Source organism: Lonchura striata, chromosome 1A, assembly GCF_050655825.1.
Source record: "Lonchura striata isolate lonStrDom1 chromosome 1A, ASM5065582v1, whole genome shotgun sequence".
NCBI lineage: Eukaryota > Metazoa > Chordata > Aves > Passeriformes > Estrildidae > Lonchura > Lonchura striata.
Window position 1 is genome coordinate 50,961,430 of NC_140741.1, and position 27,518 is coordinate 50,988,947.

The window sequence follows — 27,518 nt, forward strand, 5'->3', positions numbered from 1 at the left end:
AAACAGAGGATTCTGAAATGTGTTTGCTCATTCTCTGTATTCTCACTTCAAAACTCAGATTACTACAACAGATTAAACTCCTACAAAGCACAAACAAGAACAGGGTAGTTTGTAAGTCAATACAGAGAGCTGAATTTATTTACTTTGTCAGTGTGATCTTTGTAAATGAATGATAGAGGACAAGACGTGTCCCATGTTTATTATGCAAAATAATTTAAAAGCATGATTTAAGATCTTTCTAGTGTGCTTCTAATTTACTTTCTTTTCAGTGCTTTTTTTAAACTTTTGCCATCCTTGCTTTGAGAAAAAAAAAAGTCCAGAGGGCTCTTATTTTCTCTTGTGCTTCTATCTGTGGTGGTAATAGCACATACTGTTCAAGGAAGGTGTAGTTAATACCATGTAGTATATTGGGGCAGAATAAGTCAAGTCATCTTGTGTTTTATTTTGGAAGACATAACAAAAAACCCCATGTCTATAATGCTGGGTCATAAAATCCCCTAGGAGTTGAATGGTGTGATGTTTCTGCACAGGTTTTTTCCTCATGTCAGTTTAAAAGGGTTTCCCCTGCTACAGGATCTCAAAGGAATTTACAATTGTTCTTTTAAGTAAGTGTTTATGCTGCTCAACCATTTGGACTGTCCATCATGACTCATTATGGAGCCTGCTCTGCCTGCCTGACTTGTATTTCTGTGTGCAAGGATTTGAGGTTGCCAGAAAGAATATTTCTGTGAGCAACAAGCAGAAATGATGTGTTGGACATGGACTTCATGGAGCTTTCAATGTTTTTAGAAAGGGAAGTGTTAACACTGAATAGATGACGTTAATACCACCACCAAGAAAGGAAAAAAAAAAAAGAGCTCTGAAAGCTGTATTGACTAAATCTTTTAACAATGCTTGTAGTTCTTCTATATCCTGCTCTGTTTTTGTATGGATTTTTCATAGCACAGACAGACGTTACCCACCCCAGAGTGTGATTCAGTGTCGGTTTCTAGCCACGCTCTTGCACGATTTTAACCTGATTTCATGGGAGGAACAGAGAATGAAACACCGTAGCTCATGGTTGTCAGCAGTGAAAAATAGCCAGGAATCAGACAAACAGCTTCATTGCTGAGATTATTTCCGGGATGAAAACTCGTCCAACAGCTGTTTGTTTTGGCCACTACTCAGGTCCTTTTTTTTCCTTAAAGAGGAAAAAAAAAAAAAAAATAGGGTTGTTTTTTTTTAAGATGTGGGCTGGTTATTTATGTAGTCAGGAAGAGGTCTCTGCTTCCAGTGTTGTGGTCTCGGAGCTGTTTTGACAGTTGGAGTACGGGGAGGTTTCCTCTCTTCTCTCTCTCTTTTTCTCCCATCCTTCATTCACTTAATGCACAGACCTGGAATGCTGCAGGAAGAAGAGAAAGCGAATTTATGAGTTCTTTAATCCCAGACAGGCAGCTCTGTAGCAGTCACCTTCAAGAAAAGTTCACGCCCCAAAGGAGCGTTTAGTCTTACAGAGCCACTGACTCACTGAGCAGTGTGTGTGAGTGGCTGTGAGGGAGAAGGAGAGAGATGAAGGAAAAATTTTGCTTCCTTGTGGAACTCGTAATATTATTGTTTTAAGACTTTTTGAAAAGATGACTGCTACTTTTGTTTAAAGCATTTGCTCTGAAATTGCTGAAACTGGAGTCTACCAGACTGAGGTCAGGAGCATTTTCTTTGGCAGAAAGAAGATACTTTTATAGAAGCCATGCCTGTGCTTGGGGTTGCCTCCAAGCTGAGGCAGCCAGCTGTAGGGTCAAAGCCTGTCCACACTGCCCTCCCGATACCCAGCCTTGGCTCCACCAGCTCACAGAAGTACTCACCAAAGTCCTTGGAGCTTACTGGGGCAGAGAGCTCGATGCTTTCTTGTCAGCTTACATTAAAGTCAACCTGTGATTTTGGAGAGAGGAAAACGCTTCAAGGAAAAACCCAGGAGATCGAAGATAGCAAGGTTAGTTGTAAACTTTACCTGTGGAACTTAATTCTAAAAAAAGCATTGATTTGCTTTGAAATAAAAACTTTGATACAAACTTTCTGCATGCAGAACTTGGGGGTAAATGAGTAAATAGACTTTTGCTGTCACCACTGAAATCCCACAGCAGCCTTGAAAATTTGTTTTGCTCAGTGCTGCTATCTGAATAAATATTCTGTTTTTAAATGTTAGTGTTACTTCACAGATGAATTTTGATAAGGATCAGTAGAGTCATAAGGAGAGAAAAACCATTCTGGCACCCAGTAAACAGAATATTAAAAAAAAAAAATTTGGCAGCTTTATGTTATATTATGAAATTTAAAAAGAGATCTCACGCCCACACCTATTCCCACAGGGAGGCTCTTTTAAAATAAAAACATGCAATTGATTTTCTTTTCAATTTTCAAATAATCTGGCTATTCTTGCTGCAGAATTGTTGAACCAGAAAAACAGCTTCTCAGTGAAAAGTACTTGTGTTTTTCTCCTCTGCAAAATAGCTTCTTCCTAGCCCCTATCTAGCCCAAATTCATTGTGATGTAAAAACAATTGATTATCTGAAGTAGGATGCCACAGTATTTTTTAGACTGCTTAGGGTTTTTTTCTTTTGTAAGGGGATTATTTTTGAGTCCTAATTAACTTTTAAAAGCACTTCTGCTTGGTTTTCAACTAGGCTTTCTGTTGTAGTTGAAAACATTTTTCATGCTTTGTACATGAGTACTGACTGAGTCCCTTCTTGTCAGCAGCATATATTTCTGTAGATCTTTCAGTCAGTACATTATGCCTGCATGTGTGGTTTACACAGCTTCAGCAAGCTGTGAGGCTACTTCCTCCTGCTTTTCTACTGCTCTTGGTTTGTGGAACTGATTACCACCCTGGAATTAAACATATATTTTTAATTGTATCTTAGTTTGAGAACACTTAAATGTCATTAGAGATGTTACAGGGGCAAGATGCACATCTATGTACTTGTTTTTTCATTGTTTTTAGTTACTGGGTTAATTCAATTTTAGTGAAGAAAGTTGGTTTTGTGGTTAAAGCATAGAGTTGGGATTCTGAACATTTGGTTTCCTTTTTAAACCTTGCCACATATTTACACATGAGAATTTGGTCTTGCCACTTAACTTTTCCCTTGGAGTTTTCTCTGTCACATTTCCCTGTCTCCCAGAGATGATACATTGGTGGTATCAGATATCCTACACAGAAATGTAAAAAAAGGAGCAAACTGTTCATCTCTTGATAACCACAAGTGATGAACAGCCCATTTCTATAATGTGAAGATGTATGTGAAGAGTATGAAGATAACATAAGTTTAAAGATAATAATTTTTCAACACAATGCAATTCCTGCTTGTTTACTTACTTTTTATAGAAAATATTATTTCTTTGTTTTTTATGGTGTTCCTTAATGGATAGTCCATGAAAAGTAAATTAGACTAGCAAATACTATTTTCCATCAAAAAAAAAAAAAAAAAAAAAAAAGGTTACATTGGCTGCTGAGAAGTGTTTCTTGTTTACTTGTAAAAGTGTGGAGAACGATATCAAGTATCTTGCCTTCAGTATTTAAATCACTTGGGATCTATTAGTAATTAGTGGGAGACCAACTGGGAGTCATAGCCTTCCAAGGCATCTGGTCCTGAACTCTGCTGAACTTCTAGTGAGTAAAATAACAGCCTAGATGGACACAAACTGTGATATCAATTTGCCATGTCATTGATTTGACAATACCTGTCATCTTAGAGACTGTTTTTCTAAAGAACAAAAAGCAAACCAACTTCCCAAAATCAACCTACCAATCATGATGTCTTTCTCTATATATGCTCTCAGTGGAGGCTGCTGAGCAGTTTTAAAAGATGATCTGTAAGACCAGGCCATGCACATGATGATCTGAAAACTTCCCCCAACCACCTGGATTTATAGAAGTGCTGGACATTCAAAAAGTTACTAATTTCTGAAGCCTTTCTGTGTTACCCCCTTATAAGTATGACATTCCCAATAAAGCTTAGTGGCAGCCCTTTACTCAATTTTCTTCCCTGCACATTTTTTGAAAGATGCTCTTTTATTCACCTTTTAAGCAAGTTTCAGAAACCTTTCTGACAAAGGGGTTTGGACTGTAAGGTGGATGGGTATTTATGAATATGACATTATTTTAATGCTTTTCTTAGTAGTAAGCTTCAAAGGATCAGCCTTGAAAAAAGCATTAATGTTGTTTTCTTCATCAGTGATGGAGATCCATGCCACCTGGGTAGCCTCAGAAGTATGTGTAGGTTATTTAAAGAGTAGTTCTAAGCTGATCTGCTGGTGCTGTTAGAGTTAATGTCTCTTCAGTTTTGCTGGGCAGATGCAAGTTCTGCACTACAAGTTGTGTCATCCCAAAGCTTGACCATTTGTGAGTGCTGGTTTCAATAGACCTTTTGTTAGCAAACACATTAATCCATGTGATATCTCTGTGTAACTGTTGTATGCAACCCTGTAAACTGGGACTATGTAACTATAAAAATGGTCAGTTAAAAGGTTTTTCAATCAAAATATAGTGAATACCTGGTTTGAGTTTCCAACTGAGAGTAAAATCTGATTAACATATTTCTTGTATGCTTATGTTATAAGCATATATCATTGCATATAAGGCAGCACTGATTTTTAAGGGAAAAATTTGGATCTCTATCTGCAAAAGACAATGGAACATGAATTCAGCATCTGGTTAAGTTTGGCTCTTGTCTGCTGAAAGCAGGGCCTTTTGCATTGCTTGCTTTGGTGTTTTACATTTGCTGCACTGCTGGTCACAAGTTTTCTCATCCCATCTGCAAGGCACTTAGATTGACACATGTAGTCACTGTGACATATCCTGTTGCTATCTATTAAATGCTAAGAATTCTAAAATAAATTTGGGTTATACATGTCAATGCAGTAGGTCACACAGCTGTTTCCTATATGAACTTCACTCTCACCAAACCTGATTGTTTGAGAATTTTGTCACTCTCACAAGGCCAAGGCTGGTTGAGAATACAGCAGCAAACATCAGTTCTCTTTTCACTTGCTGTTTCCCTCATCTCACACAATTTTGTTGCACTGGTACATGTAGTCTTGGTTGTTTTCTTGTTTGTGGACATGATGAAGTTTGAGGTTTAATAAAAGTGATATCATAAAAACTGTGGTAGAAAAAGTTTGAGGTGATTATGTTTACCTTTTTTCTTGATTGCTTAGAACTTAGTTAAGCTTACACAAGCAAATAATAAGTTGCTAATTATTTAAATTATTCTGTGTATAGTTTATTCAAATACACTTTTGTTGAAGATTTTCATAATTTGTGCTTTGGTACCTAAGTCTCATACAACAGGTCCATCTGCTTTCTTGCTAAAGCCACTAATGTTTAGGCTGACTGCATGAACACTTTATGATGTGAATAGACACGCAAAATATTTGAACACAAGTATTCAGAGTGCATTCTTTTTCCCTGAGTATCATATAGACAAAAGTTTATTTCTATATATGTACACAGGAACAGAATCCAGCTGCTGGATTCATGAGGTGAAATGCTGGCTGTCTTTGAAGCAGATGGAGTTTTGCTGTTCAGCTGGACCATAGAATGTTTTTATGCAAAACCATGTCTGAAAACACCACTATATTTTCTTATATTTTTGTAACTGTGGGTATAGTATTATTTGTATTTCTCTACCACCACATGGTAGGTTGCGTTTTGCTTTTGAGCCACTAAACAGTAACAAAGCGAAAAAAATATCCATTGATATTGTAGAAAGGTAAATTAAACAATGACTTAAAACTATAGGAATGAAGAAAGAATTTATTTGCAAAGCCAACTGATTTGGTCACTGAATCCTATCTTTGTACTATATTATTTTAAGGCTGGGTGTTGAGAGGCTGGGGCCAGACTGTTCAGTTGTACCTAGAAACAGGGCAAGGATCAAAGGGCACAAACTGAAGTACAGGAATTTCCATTGAATTTCAAGCAAAAATTCTTTTCTTTGAGGATGACAGAGCACTGGAACAGGCTGTCCAGAGAAGTTATGAAGTCTTCTCTGGAGACATTCAAAACCTGTGTGGGTGCAATCCTGTGCAACCTGTTCTAGGTGAACCTGCTTTAGTAAGGGTGTTGGACTACAGGGTCTCTCTTCAGTGAGTCTGTAATATTGACCTGTAGCAAAATGCAACAGTGTTTTACTCCAGGTCACCTGAAAGTGTGATTGATTTCAGCTGCTCACAGACATTTAATGGTGTAGTCACAAGTGTGTTGCCAGGAGTCCTCTCCAGCACAAAGCTGTGCAGCTGCTGGGAGTCAGCAACTCCTGCTAGGCACGCTGGTCTTCTGGTCTGGCTTCCTCAGGCTGCTCCTTGCAGTGCTCTGCTTTGTATTCCTGAAGTTTTCCTCCCATCATTAGACTTCCTTCTTTCAAGAGCCTGGCTCTTGAAGGAATACTCTTGAATTCATGCTTCCAAAGTGAATTTTCTCTGAGATTAATCTGATATATTAGTTGTAGTGTTTTGGTTATATGACTTGGATGATAAGGTTTTAGCCTTCTTTCCTGAGTTAATTAATTCCTTTACTGTTGTATTATCTTATTTCTTTTGGGTTTTTTAATTTTCAGTTTCTCTTTGTTCATGCTATCTGTTTGCTGCTGTCTGCTTTATCTGCTTCTTCCTTCCTGTTGGCAGACATCTTTACAGGCTACTGAATATGATTTATTTTTCTCTGTATCCCCTAATCAAGTCTTCCTGTCTCGCCTGCAGCATTTTTCATATCACTGTTCATTATCAGAAAGTGCTAGTCAGCCTCCCCAGCTGATCCAGCACACATATGTAAACCTAAATCTTTCTTAGATACTTCAGTTTTGGGGGCTTGTAATAAGGTCCTAGTAGTATGGTGATACTAGAATCCATAGAATGAATAGACAGTTGTTTGTGACTTCTCTTACAGGGGTCCAGCCCCACTAAGTTCATGAAACAATTCAGTTTTTATACAGGAAGATCTTAGGGGAGCTCTGGAAATTGATCTTCTGCAAGGCCTTCTGGAAGAAATTACAAAGAATACTAAAGTGTCCACCTGAGTAAAGAGACACGACTAACTTCTTTTAAGTACAGAGCTATGAATGATTAAGCTGGGGAACAGCAGGACAGAGCAATGCTACCTGGGGAGCATGTTCAACAGAGAGTGGGGTCCAAAAGACTTAGTTGTAGCAAGTGAATGTTGTTAAAGTAATCTAAAATGAATGTCAGTACCACAAAACCAAGCTAAATACTTTGATCTGATTAGGCAAAAGCATGTGCTGGAGCTGTTGAAGTGACTCTTAAGGTCCATTTAATTTGGCATCTTACCATTGCATCTCAGTTTTACTCTGAGGCCTTCTAGTGTCATTCAGACAGCCCTTTTGCACTAGGTCCTTAAGATGCACGTGGAGCCTCTCATTTTTCCCTCATCAATTTTAAATAGTTTTTCAGGGATGTGGTAAATCCTGCCTGTCACAAGACACCAGACTTGGAGAACTTTTTATAAAGACAGATCTCAAGACAAACATTTCTGTTTTCCATGCATGGGTGGAGCTCCTGTTCATGTCAACAGGAGTGCTTTGCACATTGGAATACCAGATATGTGCCATAAATTACTTCCATATCTCTGTCTTTCCTCAGCTAACCCTTCCACACCACCTACTTAGGTTTCATGTGACCCTTTCCCAGCATTCCCCAAACCTCTCCAAAGCAAGGCATCTGTTGCAATCACATATCTCTTTGACTTTTCAATTTCTTGAATACATTTTTGTCTAGTCTCTGAGGGCCAAGCTCCACAGAGTTTCTTGACACACTGAATCTAGGGAACATAAATAAATGAGTTTCTTTCCCCATTTTGTCATACCCTTCCTTTTCTCAGCACTAGTGCCCTGGAGGTATCTGACTTGTGGGTTGGCAAGGAAAGAGGCTGCTCATTGTGCCGAGTGTTTAATTTACAGCACTACAGCCAAGGCAACAGAAAGAGCGGCAGAAGCAGCCAGAAACCACTGATCTTCTCCCCATAGTGACCAGTGGTGTTTCAAACCAGCAGTGTTTCAAAAGCATTGAACTAGCTGCCAGAAATTTTAGTCAGCACTGTGGACGCCTGGGACTATGTGTGTTTAAAATTCACACAGCCCCAGTGAAGCCAGGACAGTTGGCAGGAGTTAAGATTGTCAGCAATTTCAGCTTCTTGTCTAGTGCTCTGAATTATTTCTTTATCAAAGAGATAACAGTGTCTTTAATGTGTCTTATGTATCCAGTACCATCCGTCTGTGCTATAACTGATTTAAGAACTTTATTCTGTATGAGCTGGGACTAAATTTAACTGTTATATGTTTATTATCTGATCATCTGTATCAAGCACATTTTTATAGAGTTGATATAAAACTAAAGTAACACAATATCAACTCTTAAATCTTTTGTCTTTGTGAACAAGTTGTATTGAATGTAGGTTGAATGATGTTTCTCGTCTGAAATTTGTAATTGGGATCGTGGATAGGAGGGTATTCATCAACCTGAGCTTAAGAACTCTGCCTAAATTTCTACTGCTTTCATGTTATTTTACAAAATAAGAACATAGAACTCAACTTACTTCATATTAATTGGTGTGTTGTGAATTGGTATTACACATCATCAGAAAACAGTCACACTTGCTCTCTTGTATTGCTTTTGTGCCTGGGGAAGCTGCTTGGGGATTTTTTGACCAAATAACTATTCAATAAAAAATCCTTTCCTCAAAAATGGGAGTGTGTCTGTAGGATGATGCACTGTGAATGCACCAGCAGAACTGAAGCAACCCAGCAACATTTGCTTGGTGCAGCACTCTTGCAGTCCCCTGGGATAATATGTTCTTCATAACCACAAATGGAGCTAAGTGGTCTCTTCTTCAGGTAAAAATTATGGGCTTATATTATACCCTAGGACGTTCTAGTTAGGCTTTAGTAATACTCCTCGGCTGTAATAGTACAGAGAAACTTTGCCTGTGGAAAGTATAGTATCTCCATCAATGGAAAACACAATGTGTACACTTGCCACTCATAGTATTCTTAGCAGTGATCCTTCGTTGTGAAAAGGAATCGGTGATAGCCTCGACAGCCTTCTCATTCTCATCTGTCATTCTTTGACTTCAGGTGCATGGTAATGAAACCATGCTTCCCTGGGAAGCTGAGCTGACAGCACCATGGCCCACAGTGACATAGATATGTAAGGACTCTCTTTGGAAACATTTACTTCCTTAGAAAAAGTGCCATTGTGCAGTATGGGTGTTTTTGTTTCCAGAGGCATTGCACTGAAATATTGCAGTTCCTGTTAAGTTCCCCGAAAGCACCAGTAGGGTGTTCTTGGAGCCCAGAAACCTAGTGGCTTGCTTGGAAACACTAATTTCCCTGGCATATTAGTATTGGAGTGCCCTCATGCCTCAAGAGCCTGTGAGAGTAGAGTGACTCTTGGGGACTCAGTTCTTTATAGCAAGGAACATAGAGTCTATAGCAAAGAACATTCATAGTTCAATATATGAATTTAAAAATCCTTAATTTAAAATCCCTTCAGGAGCACGGTAGTGAATATTTCTTCTAGCTGCATTTTATAGGGGGTTCCTATAAAGAGCATCCCAAAATACCCATCAGAGTGAGGGGTGCCACTAAGATTATGGAGTTTGGTTGCACTTAAAAGCATTTCTTCTCTCAAATAAAAATACTGTTTTTTCTGGGGATTTTTCTGTTTATTTCAACCATAACTCAATCCTAGAAGTTTTTACTAGATTGATGTCCTATTATGATAGGTAGTGTGCATGTGTGCAAAAGTCAGTCCAGCCCTGTAGAACATATGGCTCTATTACACAGCCTGTGGGGAGAAAGGGAAAAACACAATCCCTTCCAGAAGGAAGGGAGAGATTAAAGGGAAAATGGATGATTTTCCCACACTCAAGCTGGGACTTTGTGGCAGGACTAGGAGTTCAAGTCATATATATCTCAAGTCCCAATCTCCAAATCATAACCACGAGCCTATCCTTTGTCTTTTCTAAGGGATCAGTTAAGAATGAAACATCCAAATAATGACTTATTTTCCCTGCTTGCTTCATAAGGACAATTTTGGCTTTGTCATCATTTTAATGTCAATAGCTAGCATAAGTGTGGGCTCAGCTCTGAGCTGGAGGTGGAATTTTACTCCAGTAGACATATTCTCTTGATTTTGATGTATCCAACCAGCATAGACTAGCACAATTTGTTAAAGATGCAGAATACTTTGTGCCCTTTGTGAAGCAGTATAACATTCATCAATGGTCCTGTGTGTAATGATGTTGATAGGCTGCTGACTTGCTAAATACGATGTGCAAAATCTAAGTATTTGTGAAGCAGGCCTGTTTTGAAGAAAAATGGCTTTTTGGGGTCCTAATTTCCACTTTTGACTACACTGCCTAGTTTCTTTGTAGCAGAAACTTGTATTTAGTAAATGCTAATGGCATGAATTACAAATAAGACCTGCTAATTTTTTTGACTAAGTATTCTTTCTGGTCTAGGTCCTCTGTCCCTTTTTGTCTAGTATACTGAACTATTTTTTGAGTCACACAGTTTTTCTTGCACTTACATACAGGGCATGCAAAGAGCAGTTCATTTAAATCAGCTCTGTGTTTCACTCTGACCTGATTCACAGGATGTGGTCTTGGAGGAAGCCCATGCCTTAACAATAGCCTTTTGACAAGTGAGGGTGTTTGGGGATTAAGCTGGAAGAGGAGGAAGCATATATCTATTCTCAAACCTAGTAGTGGACTATTTTGTGTGAATCTTCACTTGCCCATGATGTTTTTAAGGTCACAAAACTTCCTTTTTGTTTTTACTGGCAAGAGGATGTTGGCTGAAAGATAGCATAACTTCTTTAAAATTCAGAAAAAGAATGCAGAATGTTTTGTCTGGTAAACGTGAAGGGATAATTCCCTCATGTAACGTGTGCAGATTTCTGATGGCTCTTGTCTATGTTCTATGTAAACCAAGCTGAAAGAACTTGGAAAATAAGCAAATCAAAGGGAGGCATAATTTCGAAGTGGTTAGAGCTGGATCATAATATTTCTGGATATATAAACTGAGAAGGTGCCAGCCGCTAAATGTACTAACTCTGCATAAAACATGAGAGAATTTGACCAAGTATAATATTAGTATTGTCCTAACCTATTTTCAGCATGACATTTGGTCTGACTTATCTTTTTAGTTATATTTTTTTTGCTTGTAAACCCTCCTTTCCTGCTCTGCCATTCTGATCTTAATTCAGCAGAAAGCATTTCATCCTTTAATATATCTCTCAACAGTTGATCAAAATATTTTGTTCAGGTGGACCTCTCCAATTGCAGCAAATTTGAACAAAAATAGTTGTTGAGCTCTCTCTCGTGTCTTCTATTTCAAATTATCTTTCTATGACAGTTTTAACACCTGGCTTTGTATCTTATTGATGTTGTGTTAAGCTCCAAAAGATTTGGCAGTGAAAACTTCCTGTTGTGCATCAGGATTTGAATTACAGGGCATGAGTAAAACCATCACAGCTTAGTAATGAGCATGGCCATGCAGAGAAAGATGACTTCCTAGCAAGTGTTGTAAAATATTTGACCACTTTCATTAATCAGGGAAGGCTGTATGGCTCATACGTGATTTAGGGGTGAGTAAGATATAAGTCAGGCTGCAGGAGTTTTACTCACCGCTGAGTATGAGATTTCCTGGCAACACATCTATGCAGTAAACAAGTTGGTTACCTTTTTTTGGGGGGGAGTATTTTTGTTTTGGTTTGGTTTTTGTTTTTCAGGCTGTCTCTGTAGGGGAAATAAATAGACATTAAATAAGAATGTGAAATAACAAATAAAAGTTCAAAAGCAGTTTAGAAATTTCTTCAGCTGAGCAGTCTGCCTGCTTTCGTCATTGCTGGCCAGCTCACCAGCCATAGACAGAGTGCTGGAAGGAAGAGCTGAAGGATTATGTTTCTCATGAAGGAGCAGCACAAATCTGAAAGCTTGAGAGCTGCAGGTTCAGATTTACTTTTGAAATGCTTCTGAGAGGGAATAAGGCTGAGCTCCTCACATGGGAATTCACAATCCAGTTTCATTTCTGGTTGCTATCAAGTACCTCCTTGAAATCAGCTCATATGCAAAATGGTAATAATTAATGGATTTTTTAGAGTGAAGTTGATTCTTGGCTAACTAATAACTGATTATTATTTTTAAATACTGAAGTAATAATCTAATTAGCTACTTTTCCAAGTGTTATTTAAGTTACTTTTAATTATAATAGAAAAATTATTTTTTAAACCTAATCTGCTACTGATGTTTTCAGCTTCCTGTCTGTCAGGTTAATAATGCATGCATTCTTTTTTCCTGCTTATAATAAAAAGACAGAAGTAGAAAGCATTTTATATACAACCTACTTTTTTCTTTCTTGCATAACCTTGTGATCCTGACAAAAACAAGGCAAGAATAACAGGGCCTTTGGAGTTTCATTTTCCTTGCTGCAGTATCACTCTGAAATGGTTCATACCAGTATCACTTGTATGGTTCTATATTATTAGCTGAAACCTAAGAAATAGGTTGCTCCACAAAGAAACCATTGTAGTGATTGACAGTCAAGTACTCTGTTCATAGGTGATGCCATCTCCAGATGTGTGTGGAGGTTAATGCAATGTAATTTGCAGGACTTTCACATCCAGACTTCTCTTATGCAAGAACAAGATTTCTCCAGCTGGGTGTTGGGAATGGGTTGGTGTTTGTGTTACCCATGGACAAGAGCAAAGCAACCCTCCCCATCTGTGACAGCTATGTCAGTCACAGCCTAAAGAGTTTTGGTTTATAAGATAAGCTATTAGCACAAGAGAGTGGAGAATAAAAGAAAAATGTGTGGAAATGAAAACAAGACTTTTCCCCAGGGCCCCACCAAGTCAGTGTGGGATTTTTTCTGAGTTATTCAGCCTTATTTGTGGACATGATACAGAGATATAGAGTACTGAGGGGAGATGATTAAGCAAAGTTTCAGAAAAGGGAGCATGCAAATCTCAACACAGTGAGTACTGCTGTGTTGAATTGAATAGTGTCATTCAAAAAAAATATTTAAAGGTGATTTGGCAAAGAAAAAATCATATTATACAGGAGATTCAGATCAGCAAGATAGATACTGGATAACTCAGACCTCCTAAAAGTAAGGGGATTATGGACATATTTGCATCTGTGGAAGATATTTTCCTTTTTCTCTGGACAATTAATAGTCTAATTGATTTGAGCAAATAAAGTTGCAAAACTTTATTTTGACATACATATATAAATGCTAGCAAAGACAGAGTGATAGTAGTCACATTTCAGTCTAAGGGACAAAACTTCTCTTCCCAGTAAAAAATTTATTTTGTTCGACAATAAAGTGAGTATTTTCAAAAATAATTTTCACTCAGGTGTATATTTGTCTTTAAAGGTCTCAGTAGCCTTTGCACAGAGTAACACAAGATTCACAACACCATTTCAATATAAAAAAGTTATTTTGTTATAAAGTTATATTTGTTAAAAAGTTATTTATTTCACTTCTAATTAATTCAAGAAAAATATTATGTATATTCATCAAGCCATAAATCAGTGTCATATCCAAATATTGGTCTTTTGGAAGGTATAGATAAAATTTGGTTTCTGCCATATTGTAAGCCTGTATTTGTAATTTAGTCCATTTCTCATAAAATTCTGCATGGATGCAGTAGTTACCCTGAACTGAAGGTTGAATAGAGGTTTTTTACAATGTATGAATACTGCCACCATTTCAAAGCAACAAACAATTTTGGATCATTTTGGAAAATGCTGGGGTATTGCTTCACATTAATCCACTATGAGGCGAAGTGCAATTTATTGATAGTTTCTGAGCTGCTTGGTAAGACGAATGTGGATTTATCACTAGCTATGTGATTATATAACTTTTTTTTTCCTTTTTAATGCTGAAACATTTTAACAGAAATATTCAAGTAGAGCCTTAGATGCAAAAGTAGTAATTCCAAGTGCAACAGCACTCTTCTACAACTACCATTGGTTTTCTTATTTATACTTTAGGAATCATTATATATCAACTAATTTGATACAATTCCAATTGGATACTGAAGGACTATGTAAAGCAACATTATTATAAATTGCTTTTTCTTTGAGATCAACAAAGTGTCTTCCTTTGAGTGCAGTTTGGGTGTTTTGCCCTTACCAGGTAAACTCTATAGAACAGCTATTTAACTAATAATTTTTGTTCTCATGTGATTGGTTTCTTTTCTGCAGCTGTTTTTAGGATACTTTCAAATGTGTTGCAGTGTGACAATCACTGGTTTGCCCCAACATTTTTGGAGTAGTAGGATACAGTTTGGATATGACTCAAAGTGTTAAACTAGCAATTCATGGAATAGATTAGTACAACTCCTCTAAAGCCACCATGAGATTTAATTTTTTAGCACATAGATAATAATTGTAGCCTTAGCATTTTGGCACCTGCAATGAATCCTAAGTAGAGTGAAACCACTATACATATTTAGTCATATTAAAGGAAGGTGGTTTAGAGATGCATATACGGATGTTATACATGTGCACATATATCTACATATACATCACATGTCATATATGTTATCTTTTTTGGTAAATAAAGGATAGAATTTTGAAAGAAAGGATAGAATTGCTGCTTATAGTAACATGAAAAAAAGTGAGATGTACAACATATACTTTTGCTTGTCATTAATTGTAGCAATAACTGATATGATCAATACTGAAACAGGCAAACCCAGCAGAAGCACTGATTCCCTGTGCTGCTTAGACCATGTGTGTCAGTCAGTGCACCCACAGCCCTCAGCAGCAGCTCAGCTGCCCACACTCCCAGTGACAGACCAGGGTCTGGCAGGTGATGCTCTACTCTGTCCCTCCACTCTTCCTCTCTCAGGCTGCATCACCCCCTCCAATTCCTTTGGGGTGTGAGTCTCCCTCTGCAATGCTGAGGAGACTGGTGGATAGATGGTAAATAAATTCTTTAATTTACTGAGAGTCAGTTTCCAAACAGACTAGATTCTCTTACCCTATATTTGTATGCTTCTGCAGCTCTCTCACCATCCTTGCGATGTCTTCTTGGAAGATATCCATTGTTTGCTCCATCACTTTGAAATCTTCATTCTAGACACATGATAAAATAATCCTTCTGAAATTAGAACTTGCTGTGTTCTTTAAATCAATAAGGTTCTCTCTTTGTTCACTGGAGTAAGAACATCATCCCACTTTGTCGTGGTTAGACAATTTACAACCTCTTACGTTTTCACAAGGTAAGATTTTCAAAACATGTCTTGTTTTTGGGAATGTTGGGCTATGTTTGTATCCCGTGATATTTTATGTGAGCTGACTGGTATTTTCTGATAATAATTTATTCTGAGATTTTTATTTAGGGAAATCATGCACATAAATAGAAAAAAAAAAAAGATAATTCTTTGTGCATTGAAAACATTCAGAATGAATAGTTTTATGAAAGCTGAGCTTGTTACAAAATAAAATAAAACTGTCCATTTACTGTTTTTTTAAATTCTATCTGCTTAGATGACCTATGGAATTTGATTAATTAAAAATTCACAAATATTTAGGTTATCCTTGTTCCTGAAGTATTTGGACATTTAGATATTTCTAATAAGTGATATCCTGTTGTGCCTTTGAACAAAAATTTAAGAACTATGATTGGCATGTCACTGCCTTTAATTTCCTTGTATGGTACAGTATGCAGTTCATGTCCATTTTATACACTATATAGCCAAACTGGAGTATGCAGAAATGGTATAAGGAAGGAGTAATCAATCTGACTGTGTGAAAACTCTGAGGAAATACTGATAAGTAAAACAGCTCATAAATTCTGCAGAGAGAATTGTTCACATTCATGGCTTTAAAGATTAAAACAGAGGCTCCTTCTGCCCCACCCTTAAATGACTTTTGGCTGTAGAAAATGTGGTCAGTAAAAATCCACTCACAATCTTTACTGCCAGTCTTTGTCAGCTTTCTCTGCCTTATTCTATGTACCAAAAGAGTCCAGTCCACATAGGACCCAAAATACGGTATTTGTTTAAGGAAATCTTTCTTTCTGAGTTCAGTAATATTAGGTCTTGATAGCTGAATCCTGCTGTTAAGTCAGGACTTAGTGTGTGTGATTAATGATCAGTATGAATAGAATATGTGGTACACAGGCAAGAGGCTCTTTAGGACTGCTTTTTCCTGTCTGCAAGTACCTTGGGACCAATGTAAAATATTAGGCAAGTTCCAGAGAGACCTAGCATTTTTTTACTGCATCATAGATCATTGAAGTTCATAATCAACAAAGAGTAGGGAGCACAGAACAAAAATTTTTTGAAGAAAATTGTTTATTCTTGTAATTCTTACAATTTTTGTATTTATTGAGAATTAGAACCCTATTAATTATATTTTTCAGTTTAGGAGTGGATGGAGGTCCTGCTGAAAACTGAGAACCTCTATAACTACCTGCAAAGAGGCTGTAGCCAGGTGGGAGTCAGCATCTTCTCCCAGACAACCAGCAAAAGGACAAAAAGAGTTTCAAGCTGCACCAGGGAAAGTTCAGGATAGCCGTCAGAAGTGTTTCTTCACTGAAAGTATGGTTAAACAGTGTAGACAGTGGATTTACTGTCTCTGGAAGTGTTCCAGAAACAACTCGGTGTGGCATTTAATGCTGTGGTTTAGTTGATATGGTGGTGTTTGGTCAAAGCTGGACTCAATGATAACGGAGGTCTTTTCCAACCTTAACGATACTGTGATTCCGTGAGGCTTCCAGAGTGGAATTCACCTTACCTCATTAAAGCCAGTTAAAAGGTTGACATCTAGACTCTATCCAGATGGCAGAGATAAATACTTCTTGATGGCAATTCCTTCATTTTTAATGAGTTATGTAAATGAACATTCATAAGTTATTCATGAATGTTCATGCAAATGATCTTACCCGTAGTACAGAACTTCTATTTGTGAAGTTCTTTTCAGGTACTTACTAATATTACCATTATTATGACAGGTTGTACAATTGTATTTTAAAGTATATTATTTAGATCTTTTGAGGCTACTTTACAAGCTAGAGAAGACATAGGGTGAGGGATGGGCATGCTTTTATCAGAGGGACATCCTCTTTTTGATTCTTAAAACAGATTAGGGATATAAAGATATGGAAAGTCCCTGAGAAGTGGTGAAGAGAGGAAATAGGCAAGCAAAAATAATATTCAGAATAAACCATTGCATGGGACATGGGACATATCTGTGAAGAAGACAGGTTTCATTTTGATATATTCTCACAGCTTTCTGCTTAATGCTGCAGAGATTGTAGAGATAATGAAATGGATCATTAACCAGAAATACTGTAATGAATCAATTTACTGAATGTATGGCAACCAACTGCGTATATAAACACATGAGTCAGATGTGTGCACACACAAGGAGAAATATTTAATGAGTTGGTGGGAAATCAACTTGCACATGTAAATGTACACATGGGTGTACTCACAAATGTTGGAAGTTCTCTACTAAATCTGCAGAATCTCATACACATGTACACAGCACTTGCATTCATCTGCCAGCATTAGACGGCCTCCTTCTTCACTTGCTGTCACAGTCTTTCTGAGGAGAATGTTGGCATTAATCTAGAAGCTACTCATATACTTAAAGAGACAGAATCTGAAGACAAGTAATTCAGCCAGTATAAAAATGGGATGTTCATGAATCTGTTCTTAACTTTGCAGAGTATTGCATACATCATTTTAGGAAAGTTTATCTTGAGGATTACCACCTCCCTCGTGAATTATTTTTCTTTTTGTTAGGAACTGAATGACATTGCTGTAACTGCTACAGCCATTGCTTATGGGCAAGGATATCATTAAGGAATTGTGGTTTCTGCTTGACAACTTGAAATAAGCAGGAAGGCTTATAGCAAGTGACAGGGCTACGTGCAGGCTTAATCTTGTTGGATGTGTGCTCTGCAAAGGGTGCTGCTCGTTGGCTGTAGTTGCTGTAATCTCTCTGGTAAATCCCTCATGAGCTGTAAGCTACTTTGCTTGGCAAACTGTCATGAAGTAGAAATGTTTGGAAAGCATAGGAAGTGTCACCTGTCTAACCAGTCTGCTTATTTTAATTTTGGACGTTGTGCTTGCTGTCTTCGCTAGAGGGAGTATGCAGATTGGTCTGAGTGTGCCCTGCAGGTGTGTGTTGTTCTGACAATTTGGTTGCTGTCATTTGTATTTCAAACCAGGCAGTCCCAAGGACACAGATGCAGAGCTTTATACCAGTGTAAGGAAGAGAAAGCATCAGTCAAATTACAATTATATATTGCAAAACAAACATCAAAAGGTAGCTAAATGCCTGCCATTTCAATAATATAAACATTTTGATATGTAAAGGGGTGACTGGCTTTTGCATCTGAGGGTTTATGGTCTTTACAAAGCAAAGAAACTAATTTCCTTTCAAAATTTTTAAGTTGGACAACCTAATATTTGAGGCTATACAGTTTACTGGGTACATCTAAAAATATTTGTCTAAAAAACTGATCATGGTAAAGAAAGTGCCTAATCCTATGCTAGTTTTCTCATGTTTCTTCCATTATGTTAGAAGTGAAAACAAAACATTAACTCAAAGAAAAGTAATTCATCAAGTTGTTAATATTTTCATGTTCTTTAGAATCAGTTTTAAACAACAAACTTATTTGAAATTGTAGCAGGCTGAACTTAGTCCTTTTTACAATTTCTCTGAAAATGTTTGGCTACTTACAGAAAACTGGTGATATTTTTCACTTTTGTCCACTGTGGCAGCTGTGGTACAACTATTGGACAGCACAGCTTATTCTTAAAGGACTCCAGCGCTTATTCTTAAGGGGCTCCAGTTCTTGCTTTATGTTCTTGTATACCTGCTTCCATGGTATTTCTTAATAGATATTCCAAGCTAGTTTTTTAAGGCTGAGGAAGCTATATTCTTTAGATTCATGATAATAAATTTGAGAGTGTGTCAGAAAATAAGTATGGCATACTGTAGACAAAAGTTCAATTTAAAAAAAACTCTGTTTATCTTCTACCATCCTATGATTTAAAAAACTATTAAGTCCAAGCATGTAAATGACAGGATCAGTGATATTAGGTACTCTGCAAGTGGAATAGTGATCTAAATTCCATTTACATTGTTTGTGATGTAAAAAAAGTCTCAAATAAGTGAGAAGGAAGCAACTCACAGATACATAAAAATTTTTATCTATGTTTATGTTAGAGCCTAAATGTTTGAGTGTTGAACTTATTTTGGCCTTGCTGTAGTATGCTAACTTATTTCTTGTCAAATACCTCAGCAGAAATCACTCTTTGGAAGGGGCAGTTAGAGTCCTAGAACTTTCAGTGCCCTGGGAATGGGGTGAAAACAGCATTTATGTTTGGATGAAAGCTGGATGAGTAAGGAGCAAGGCTCTGCTATTGCTCTGAAGACAGTGGAGCAGTATTAGCAGTTGGATAGCTATGTGAGGACTATGTTTGAAAGAGCCTGAAGTTAAAGACTAGAAAATTGAACTCAATTGAGTCAAAGGAAGGATGTTCAGAGAAATGGACAAAAAACTCTTCACAGCTGTCTCTTCTGTTTGGCATGTCCTAATTGCTATGATTGTTTTTTATGCAGTGCTTTGATGATTAGGGGAATCTTTTCTAAACAAAGTACACATTGAGGCTGATACTGCAAAGTTATCTGAAACTGTTTGTATGAAAATGGCTGCAACACAAATGCTGCAGTCATTGCATTCACTTGCTTGTTCAGGCAGCCTTTACTTTCTCATTGAAAGAGCTTTTTTTTTTTCCTAACCCAACACAAGGGTAGAAGCAAAGAAGGCAGAAAACTAATATAGATTCTTCTGTCTCATTTGTCCTGTGTCTGAGTGTCACTGTGCTTAGAACTAACATGTCCTTCCCAAATTTTACTTGCAAGGCTCAAACTAATAAAAGAGATTTTAAGGAGGGGTGAGCAGGGAGGGAGATGAGGACCCTGAGGAGACAGGATGGGATTACCAGCTATAGAGGATAGGGTTGTACATCTCAGGGCTTAACACAAAAGGCTGACTCAGTCTCTGCCATGACAGGGCTGACAGACATGGTCCAGCAAGTTTTCTATGTGCACTGACTCTATGTGCATTTAGATTCCCTCACTTCCTATCTTGCTACTTAGAGTCCTTATGACCTTAATTCTGGAAAATGCAGGATATTTGAAATGTAGATATTTGTAAAGGAAACTACAACTTGACTCTGTTTAGAAGAACTGAAATGCAATAAAGGCAAATGCAGCCTCCTGCACCTGAGGAAGAATAACCCCAGGGACCAGCACAGATTGAGGGCTGACCTGCTGGAAAGCTGTTCTGCAGAGAAGGACCCAAGGGTCCTGGTGCGCAAGAAGCTGTCCATCAGCCAGCAGTGCCTTGTGGACAAGAAGGCCAATGGTGCCCTGGGGTACAGTAGGAAGAGCCAAGAGGTCAAGGGAGTTGATCCTGCTCCTCTACTGAGTCCTAGTGAGGCCACATCTGAAGTGCTGTGTCCAGTTCAGGGTTCTTCAGACCAGAAGAAACATGGAGCTCCTGGAGCAGGTCCAGTGAATAGCAGCAAAAGATGATGAAGGGACTGGAGCATCTCTCTTATGAGGAAAGACTGGGATAGCTGAGTCTGTTTGGCCTCCAGAAGAGATGGCTGAGAGAACTCATCAGTGTGTACAAATAACTGAAGGCAAGGATGTCAAGGGAAGGTTTCTAGGCTCTTCTCAGCAGTGCCAAGCAATAGGAGATGAGGCAATGGGCAGAAACTGATGCACAGGAATTTCCACCTGAATATGATGAAGAACATCTTTACAGTGTGAGTGACAAAGCACTGGAAAAGGTTGCCCGGAGAGGTTGTGGAGTTTCCCTCACTGGTGGTATTCCAGAACACTGTGGATATAGTTCTGCACCATGTGCTCTAAGGGATTACCCTGTTTGAGCAGGGAGGTTGGATCAGATAACCCACTATGGTCCCTTCCAACCTGACCTATGATTCTGTGAACAGTAAATCTACCCATTTCTTGGAGTGTTTTACACATCTATAGCTGACCTAATTAGAGTCACAATTTAACTGAACAGTTAACCTTTTGTTAATTCTGTTCCTCCTCTTTTTCTTAAAAGCCCTTTTATCCAAGGTTGTCTTAGAAATATACTATGAATCATCTTTCAAAATTTGCCACTGAAAGAAACAAAAAACTTTTTCCCTTTGACTTTACATTGGATAGTGTTTATATGAAATAGACAGCACTTGGTAAATTTTGCCAAGCTAAGGAGAGGGTTAGGGTAAACTGTTGTAAAATGCAGAGTAATAAATATCTTCTATCAAGAGTACTAGACCCAGCTGCTCTAGTCTTTGTAGGTAAATGTCCTTTCTGATTCCTCATTTTCCCATGAACAAAGGAACCAGATTCTGGTGCCATCTCTACTGCTCTGGAAAAAAAATTAGATGGGGTGGTTCCTGAAGCACCTCAGTGAGCTCTTGGTTTGATTGGAGAGAATAACTTGGGAACAGCACCAGATATGTCATCCTCCACCCCTGCCTTCATGGACTGAGTATTTCCCATACCCTATCCTGTCAGTTCTTGTTAGGCTATTCCTGCTGAGTAGAGCTGTGGGAAGCGTTGCCAGCGTGGGCTTCTCTCTAGGAAGCTCTGATTCTGAAGGACTATGGATGATGACAGTTTCAGCAGATTTCCCTTCCTGAAGCTAATGAAAATTTCACCAGCAGTCTTTTTTTGTATCTGTGGGGTCCTTAATATACAGGAAAGTGGTTGACTGCAGTGTTTGAAATCTGTGTCCTACCTGTCTGGTACGTAAGCAATTATTGGTGCTTTGCTGGATACTGCTGTAGCAGCATCATGCTGCTTCCAAAACTGGATATAGTTTCATGTACTTTTTTTTTTTCCTTTTCAAACCCAGAGATATATTTTAGAGTATTCATTATTCTGCCTATACATGGTAAAACTGTATGTAATACCAACATGAACAATGCTGAGCTAAATAGGCAAAGTCCAGCTTTTAGAGGCAACTGTTCAATTCTGAACCTAGGAATAACAGCTTCAGTTGTTCAGTTGTACAGTTCCTGCATTTGAATACAGCAGCATTATGCAAGAAGACAAAAAACCAAAACAACATTAACTGTTTGGCATACTTTATAGCAATTCAGTTGAAGAGGAAGAATTTATGGTCAAAATATTAGAAGCAGCTGTGGATACCTTAACCAGGTTTAAAATTTTAAGATAAGTGCATATGGCTTTAAAAGGCATTGGCTCATACAATTTTTGAATGGCAGGGAGCAGTAAGTCTTAGTCAAGCTGTTCTAATTACTCTACAAAAGAAAAAAAGACCTTATGAACTGAAAACATCTTGCACTGAATTGGTAAACTTGATCAGTTTAGTCTGAATTATTTGGCTTCAGTCTACATGTCTCATTTGATGTTTGTTGGCCTTTGTACAACTGCAGAAGAGTCATGTAGCAGAGAGGGGCTGGAAGCACTGTAGACTGTTCTTTTCAGAGACATTTGTCCCTCAAATTTGTGTACTTGAGCCAGAAAGTTCAGGGTAATGCTATGAAAAATGGTGCTTCTTGAAGCATAGCCATATTTATCTGGCATTAATTCATATACAGTGGATACAACACTGGCACAATTACAAAAAAGGAACTGATTACAAAAGTGTATGGAGTGGTGATATTAATAGGGTCACAGTTTATTAAAATCATAGCAAACAGAAAAGGAAAACTCTAGAAATATTTTCTTATTTTTCTTCATTCCAATCTCTCTCCTATATATATTAATCTATTACTATCTACTCTTCTTAAATTTTAAATCCAAAGAGAATAAAAATATCTTTTTAAGATATCTTTATCTTTTTAAGGCTCTTCAGCCATCAAAATAATCAAAAGTTCACTCTAGCATGCTGTTTTCATTTGTGACACAGCGATGAAGGCAAGTTCTGGAAGATTATAATTAATAATATGTAAAATGCTATCATTTGTCCTTCCTCAGAATCCATACCTCAGAAAGCATTTACTGCATGTGAAAAATCTGGAGAAACTCTGAACATTACCTAGTTGATCCAGCTTTTCTAGCTTTTTAGGGCCTAAATTTAAATTACTGGTGAACAGAGGCCAAAAGTCAAATATATATACACATACATAAATGCATTTTTGAGTTAGAAAGGACTTTGGATGTCTGCAAGTGCACAGACACTGTTTGACCTAAACTCTTCTGACATTAGCCACCTGTTGCATAGGCTATAGGGCTAATAAAATAGAGTTTCAGAAGTATTTTGTTCTTTTTACTTTCAAGACAGCAAAGCATTGCAGCCAATTTTTGAAAACTGAGCGGGAAACAGAAAGGGGGCAATAAAAAAACCCTCTAGAGATATGGAGTGTTTTTCGTCATGGTTGTTTATGGTACTGTCAAAGGACAGAGTTGTGCTCTGCAGAAAGGAGTAAAACTATGTTACTCGAAGCCATTAGAAAAAAACTGCTGTTTGGATTTCATCCAAAATCTACTGCTAATTACAGGTAGATCAGCTTTTATCAAATACTGAAAGGAGAAACTGTGTCTGAAATTATTTTAAAGTAAATCTCCAAATCATAATATAATTCACTCTTAATTCCAAAATGTATTTATATTTTCTGAAGATTTTTTTTTCCCTTTTTTTTTTCTTTTTCCAGTCTTTCTGGTGTTTTTTCAGTAGACATTTGGTATTCCTGCAAGGTTTTTTAAACTTGGCTTTCTGTAATTCAGCTTTCTGTAACTCTTAAGGGGCTTTTCCAGATGTTGGATGCTCATTAAAATGAATTCTGTTCTAGTTCAAAAGTCTTTGGAGAAGCACTGAGTAAGGCAACAGTCCATTGATTCTCTCATATTAGACTCAGTGTTGGGTTCATTTCACGGACTTAAGTTCAGCAAGTAAAAATGTGCAGCTGTTCGTTAATTTCTCAACAGTGTTTTTGGCCAAAGAAGACTTTGATGTACTATTGCAATGACTTATAGATTTTTTCTTTTCGGTAAAGGATGCTCCTTGCTTCCTTTGATCATTGTTGTGTGAATCTGATGCACCAATGATGAATTGCTTTTAAATACACACTGACAAAATTGAGTTTTCTGCCATTGGTTAAAGAAGCTAGGAACAAGAACATGACCAGACTTTGCTGAGTCTTCTGAGTAATTTCAGCATGTTTAGATTGGCTTATTTTTATGATTGGGAGAAGAAAAAAAGAGAACAAGAGTCAACTTGTAAATTCATTTTAAAAGCAGGGTAATCCCACGTAAAGTCAGAACACATTACAATGGAAGGAAGTAAATTCAAGAACACAGAGACTATATCCTACTTCCTTTGCTTTTTATACTGGCACATTGTAACTTAATAGACTGTACTAACGAAGTTGATAGGGGAAATATCTTTTTTTATTTTCCTAGGGAAGACAATTATTTTTAAGGTTTGACTGCTAACTGAAGCCTTATTTTTTACCTAAAACATATGAGTTGCTCAGGTGTGTTATTTATGGGTTAGTAAGTTGCTTATCTCAATAAGCAACTTTTTTTTAACTTAAACACTTTATTCCATCTTTTGAAACAAATTGATTCTTGCCATATTGGTGAGATTCTGTTAATGCCAAAGGAATTGTCCCTTTTAAAATATTTAATTTCAAAGAAGTTTCTGGAGTTTAGTATGCTAAATCTTACTGCATTATATATTCTTCACTTTTGGCCTGCTTTCACTGAATTGAAAAGCTTAGGGTTTTCTTATAGAGAAAAATACAAATTCACTTGATGTCAAATATATAAGATGCTTCTGGCTGGCTGACTGGGCAGCATTTGAGGACACATTTAAGGCCTATATGGCAGAAAGATAGTTGGAATGTGTACAGAAGGAAAAGAAATTATTGAGCTGAAAACATTTATACTTAAAATAATATAGGAATATAGGGAAATAAACTATGGGAAGGGCACGTAAAATTAAGAAATTTAGCTTTCATATTGAAAATGTGGTTTGAAAAATAGCTTTCCTATAACTTACCCCATTTTCATGGCTAACTGGAAAATTTTTTTCACTACTCTGTGCAATCTATGGCAGATTCTTCAGGCATCCCTACAAATAAGGGATGCATTCATTAGCCCTGAAAACTTCTAAACATTTATCTACATGAATAATGACCACAATGCTAATTGCCACTAACCCAAGGATCAGGATTTTTATTTCATTGCTATCATGTGATAACATCATGTGCATGTTTTTCACTCTACCCTAAATGCAAGGAATAAAACCACCAGCTTACTTCACAGTAACTGGTTCTTGTTCCCAACCTCAATTACAAATATTACTTTGGTTTTACGAGGGCACACGGGAGGACAGGAACCACTGTTACTGTGTGTAACTGTCACTAATATCAAAGGCATTTTTGCAGCAACATCAGGGGGGCCAAGATTAAAGCAGATGTGAGATGAGGCAAAATTCACACCAAACCTGACATCACTTTGGGCTGAGTATTTTATCTGTGAGTACATGTGGGATCCATGCCTATCTGAGGGCTGAATATAGTCCTTTAACTCTTTGCCAGAAGTTAAGGATTTGAAAGTCTCATCGTTGTTATTTATTCTAATGAAACTACCCTAGCACTTAAAGAATTTATTTATAACATATATTAGGAGTTGTCTTTCTTCTTCAGAAGACTGCACATGTGCACAACAGCAGTCTTATAGCTGCTGGCAGGTATCCTTGCCTCACACAAGCATCAAACTGTTGAGGTTTTTTCCTGAAATTCCTGCACAGGAGAAGATTATACTCATGGTCACCATCTGGTTGGCCACATTCCTTTGTTTTCAAATAGCAGGGAAATCTGTATCAACTGCACAAGGAAAGTTTTTGAAACCTGATTTGACTGTACTGATTGTTGTGTGTAGGTCTGTTTCCAGTCATCATATTTTTTTAAAATATTTACTGTTTGTATTTGAAACTGTATGACATCCTAATATAATAGACTTGAGCATAAGGATACATATTATAGATTTACTCATAAGATGTAATTTCCTTGAAGCCTAATTTTCTTGGAAAACTTTCTTCTCTGCTTCAGGCAAATAATTATTTTCTGATAAATATTACAGTAAAACTTCATATTGTTCCTCTCTACTTCCTTCACTGGGTCTTTTGGTGAAACCTGTGTTCTTCTGCACTTTAGAAGGGTTTAATAGTGGAATTTTTGCTCCTCGGGTGTTTCTTGTCAACAAAACAGGCAGGATCCTTTAATCAACATACAACTTTCATCAGCCACATGTATTCTTTATGACATCTATTACTCTTCAGTAAACACTGTTGAATCATAACATTTCTTCCTAAAAGTTTCCTTCTGTGACTTTACCTCTCAGATTGACTTCAACTTGTCAAAAAAATACTTTCACTTCCTTTGCTGTCAATGTATGGCATTCACATCAAGGATAGGATGTGATTCAACTTACTTCTGAGCCACAGATATTTGTACATTTCATGATTCTCTACTTTCAAACTTAGGGAGACAGGGAGAAAACATATCTCTGCACACAAGACTTCTGCGTGTACATCGGGATGCCAGGAAATGCAGGTCTTTGTAAAAACTGAGAAGCTCTATAAGGTCTTGGTGTACATGATCAAAGTACTGCAAATCCTGTAAGCATAATAACTCATAATTCTGCCTAAAAGACTTTGGAGCTAAGTCTTTTCCCTTTCCTCAGCCAAAGAATAAAACTTTATTCCTAACAATTTTGCGTGTCTTCCTCTTGAACAGAAAGAAAACTGCAGATTTCGCAGACATTGCCATTGCAGAAAATTAGAAGGGCTGATTGTCTTCAATGCCCACAGTAGCCTTGAGATGGAGCAGTAATTCAGATTCTCATTACTTCATGCCAAGTTAAAAGATGGTGCACCTCATCTCACTTCACTGCAGATGTGAAGATGGATGATCTTAGCAGACATCAGCCCAGCCCTTCCAGAGTTCCTGTGTGCTTATGACATGATTCCCTCCTCTCTACCACCCACTCACATCTGTTTAAAAATTTGGTATGATTTTATATATCAGTACAACTCCAGTGACAACTCAGAGCTTCCCTTTATGATGTCTTGCGAGCTAGAAGGTGTTGCTTTGGTACCTCTTATACTTGCTCCCCATTGAACAGCAAATAAAAGAGGCCTCAGTAGAGGTGTTGTCTATTTATCAGTTTTTGTCTGTCCCCTACTCAAGCCCTCCGAGGAAGCTGACATTGATCTTGGAGTTGAAGCTAGTTTCTGGGTCACTAATCCTAAATTAGTGTTTGTAAAGCAGACTTTCTGAAAGGCAGCATGAGACATAATTATGTATTGTAAATGGCATGGTGATGAGGTCTAAAACAAAAAAAAAATTGTGTTTTGGGTTCAGTCTAGATGTCTGTCTTAAGGTTAAGTATTTCCTTCTAGATAAATAGTGTTTCATTTTAATCCAATTTTATTTCATTTTAT

At 37.4% G+C, this 27,518-nt stretch overlaps 1 protein-coding gene across 13 annotated transcripts in view; it reads left to right on the forward strand.

The window, feature by feature from the left end:
- NAV3 (neuron navigator 3) overlaps window positions 1-27,518 on the forward strand; it is a 518,378-nt gene that overhangs the window by 259,031 nt on the left and 231,829 nt on the right. For 5 of the 13 annotated variants that reach the window (XM_077783524.2, XM_021528118.4, XM_077783525.2 and 2 more), the window contains exon 1: window positions 1,232-1,969. The exons of 4 other annotated variants lie outside the window; for them this stretch is intronic. In XM_077783524.2, the coding sequence (XP_077639650.1) occupies window positions 1,727-1,969 (243 nt within the window). In that variant the 5' untranslated portion in view covers window positions 1,232-1,726. Of the gene's footprint in view, window positions 1-1,230; window positions 1,970-27,518 lie in introns of those variants that run through there. 4 more of the 13 variants (XM_085568746.1, XM_077783537.2, XM_085568748.1 and 1 more) reach the window with 2 other exon arrangements.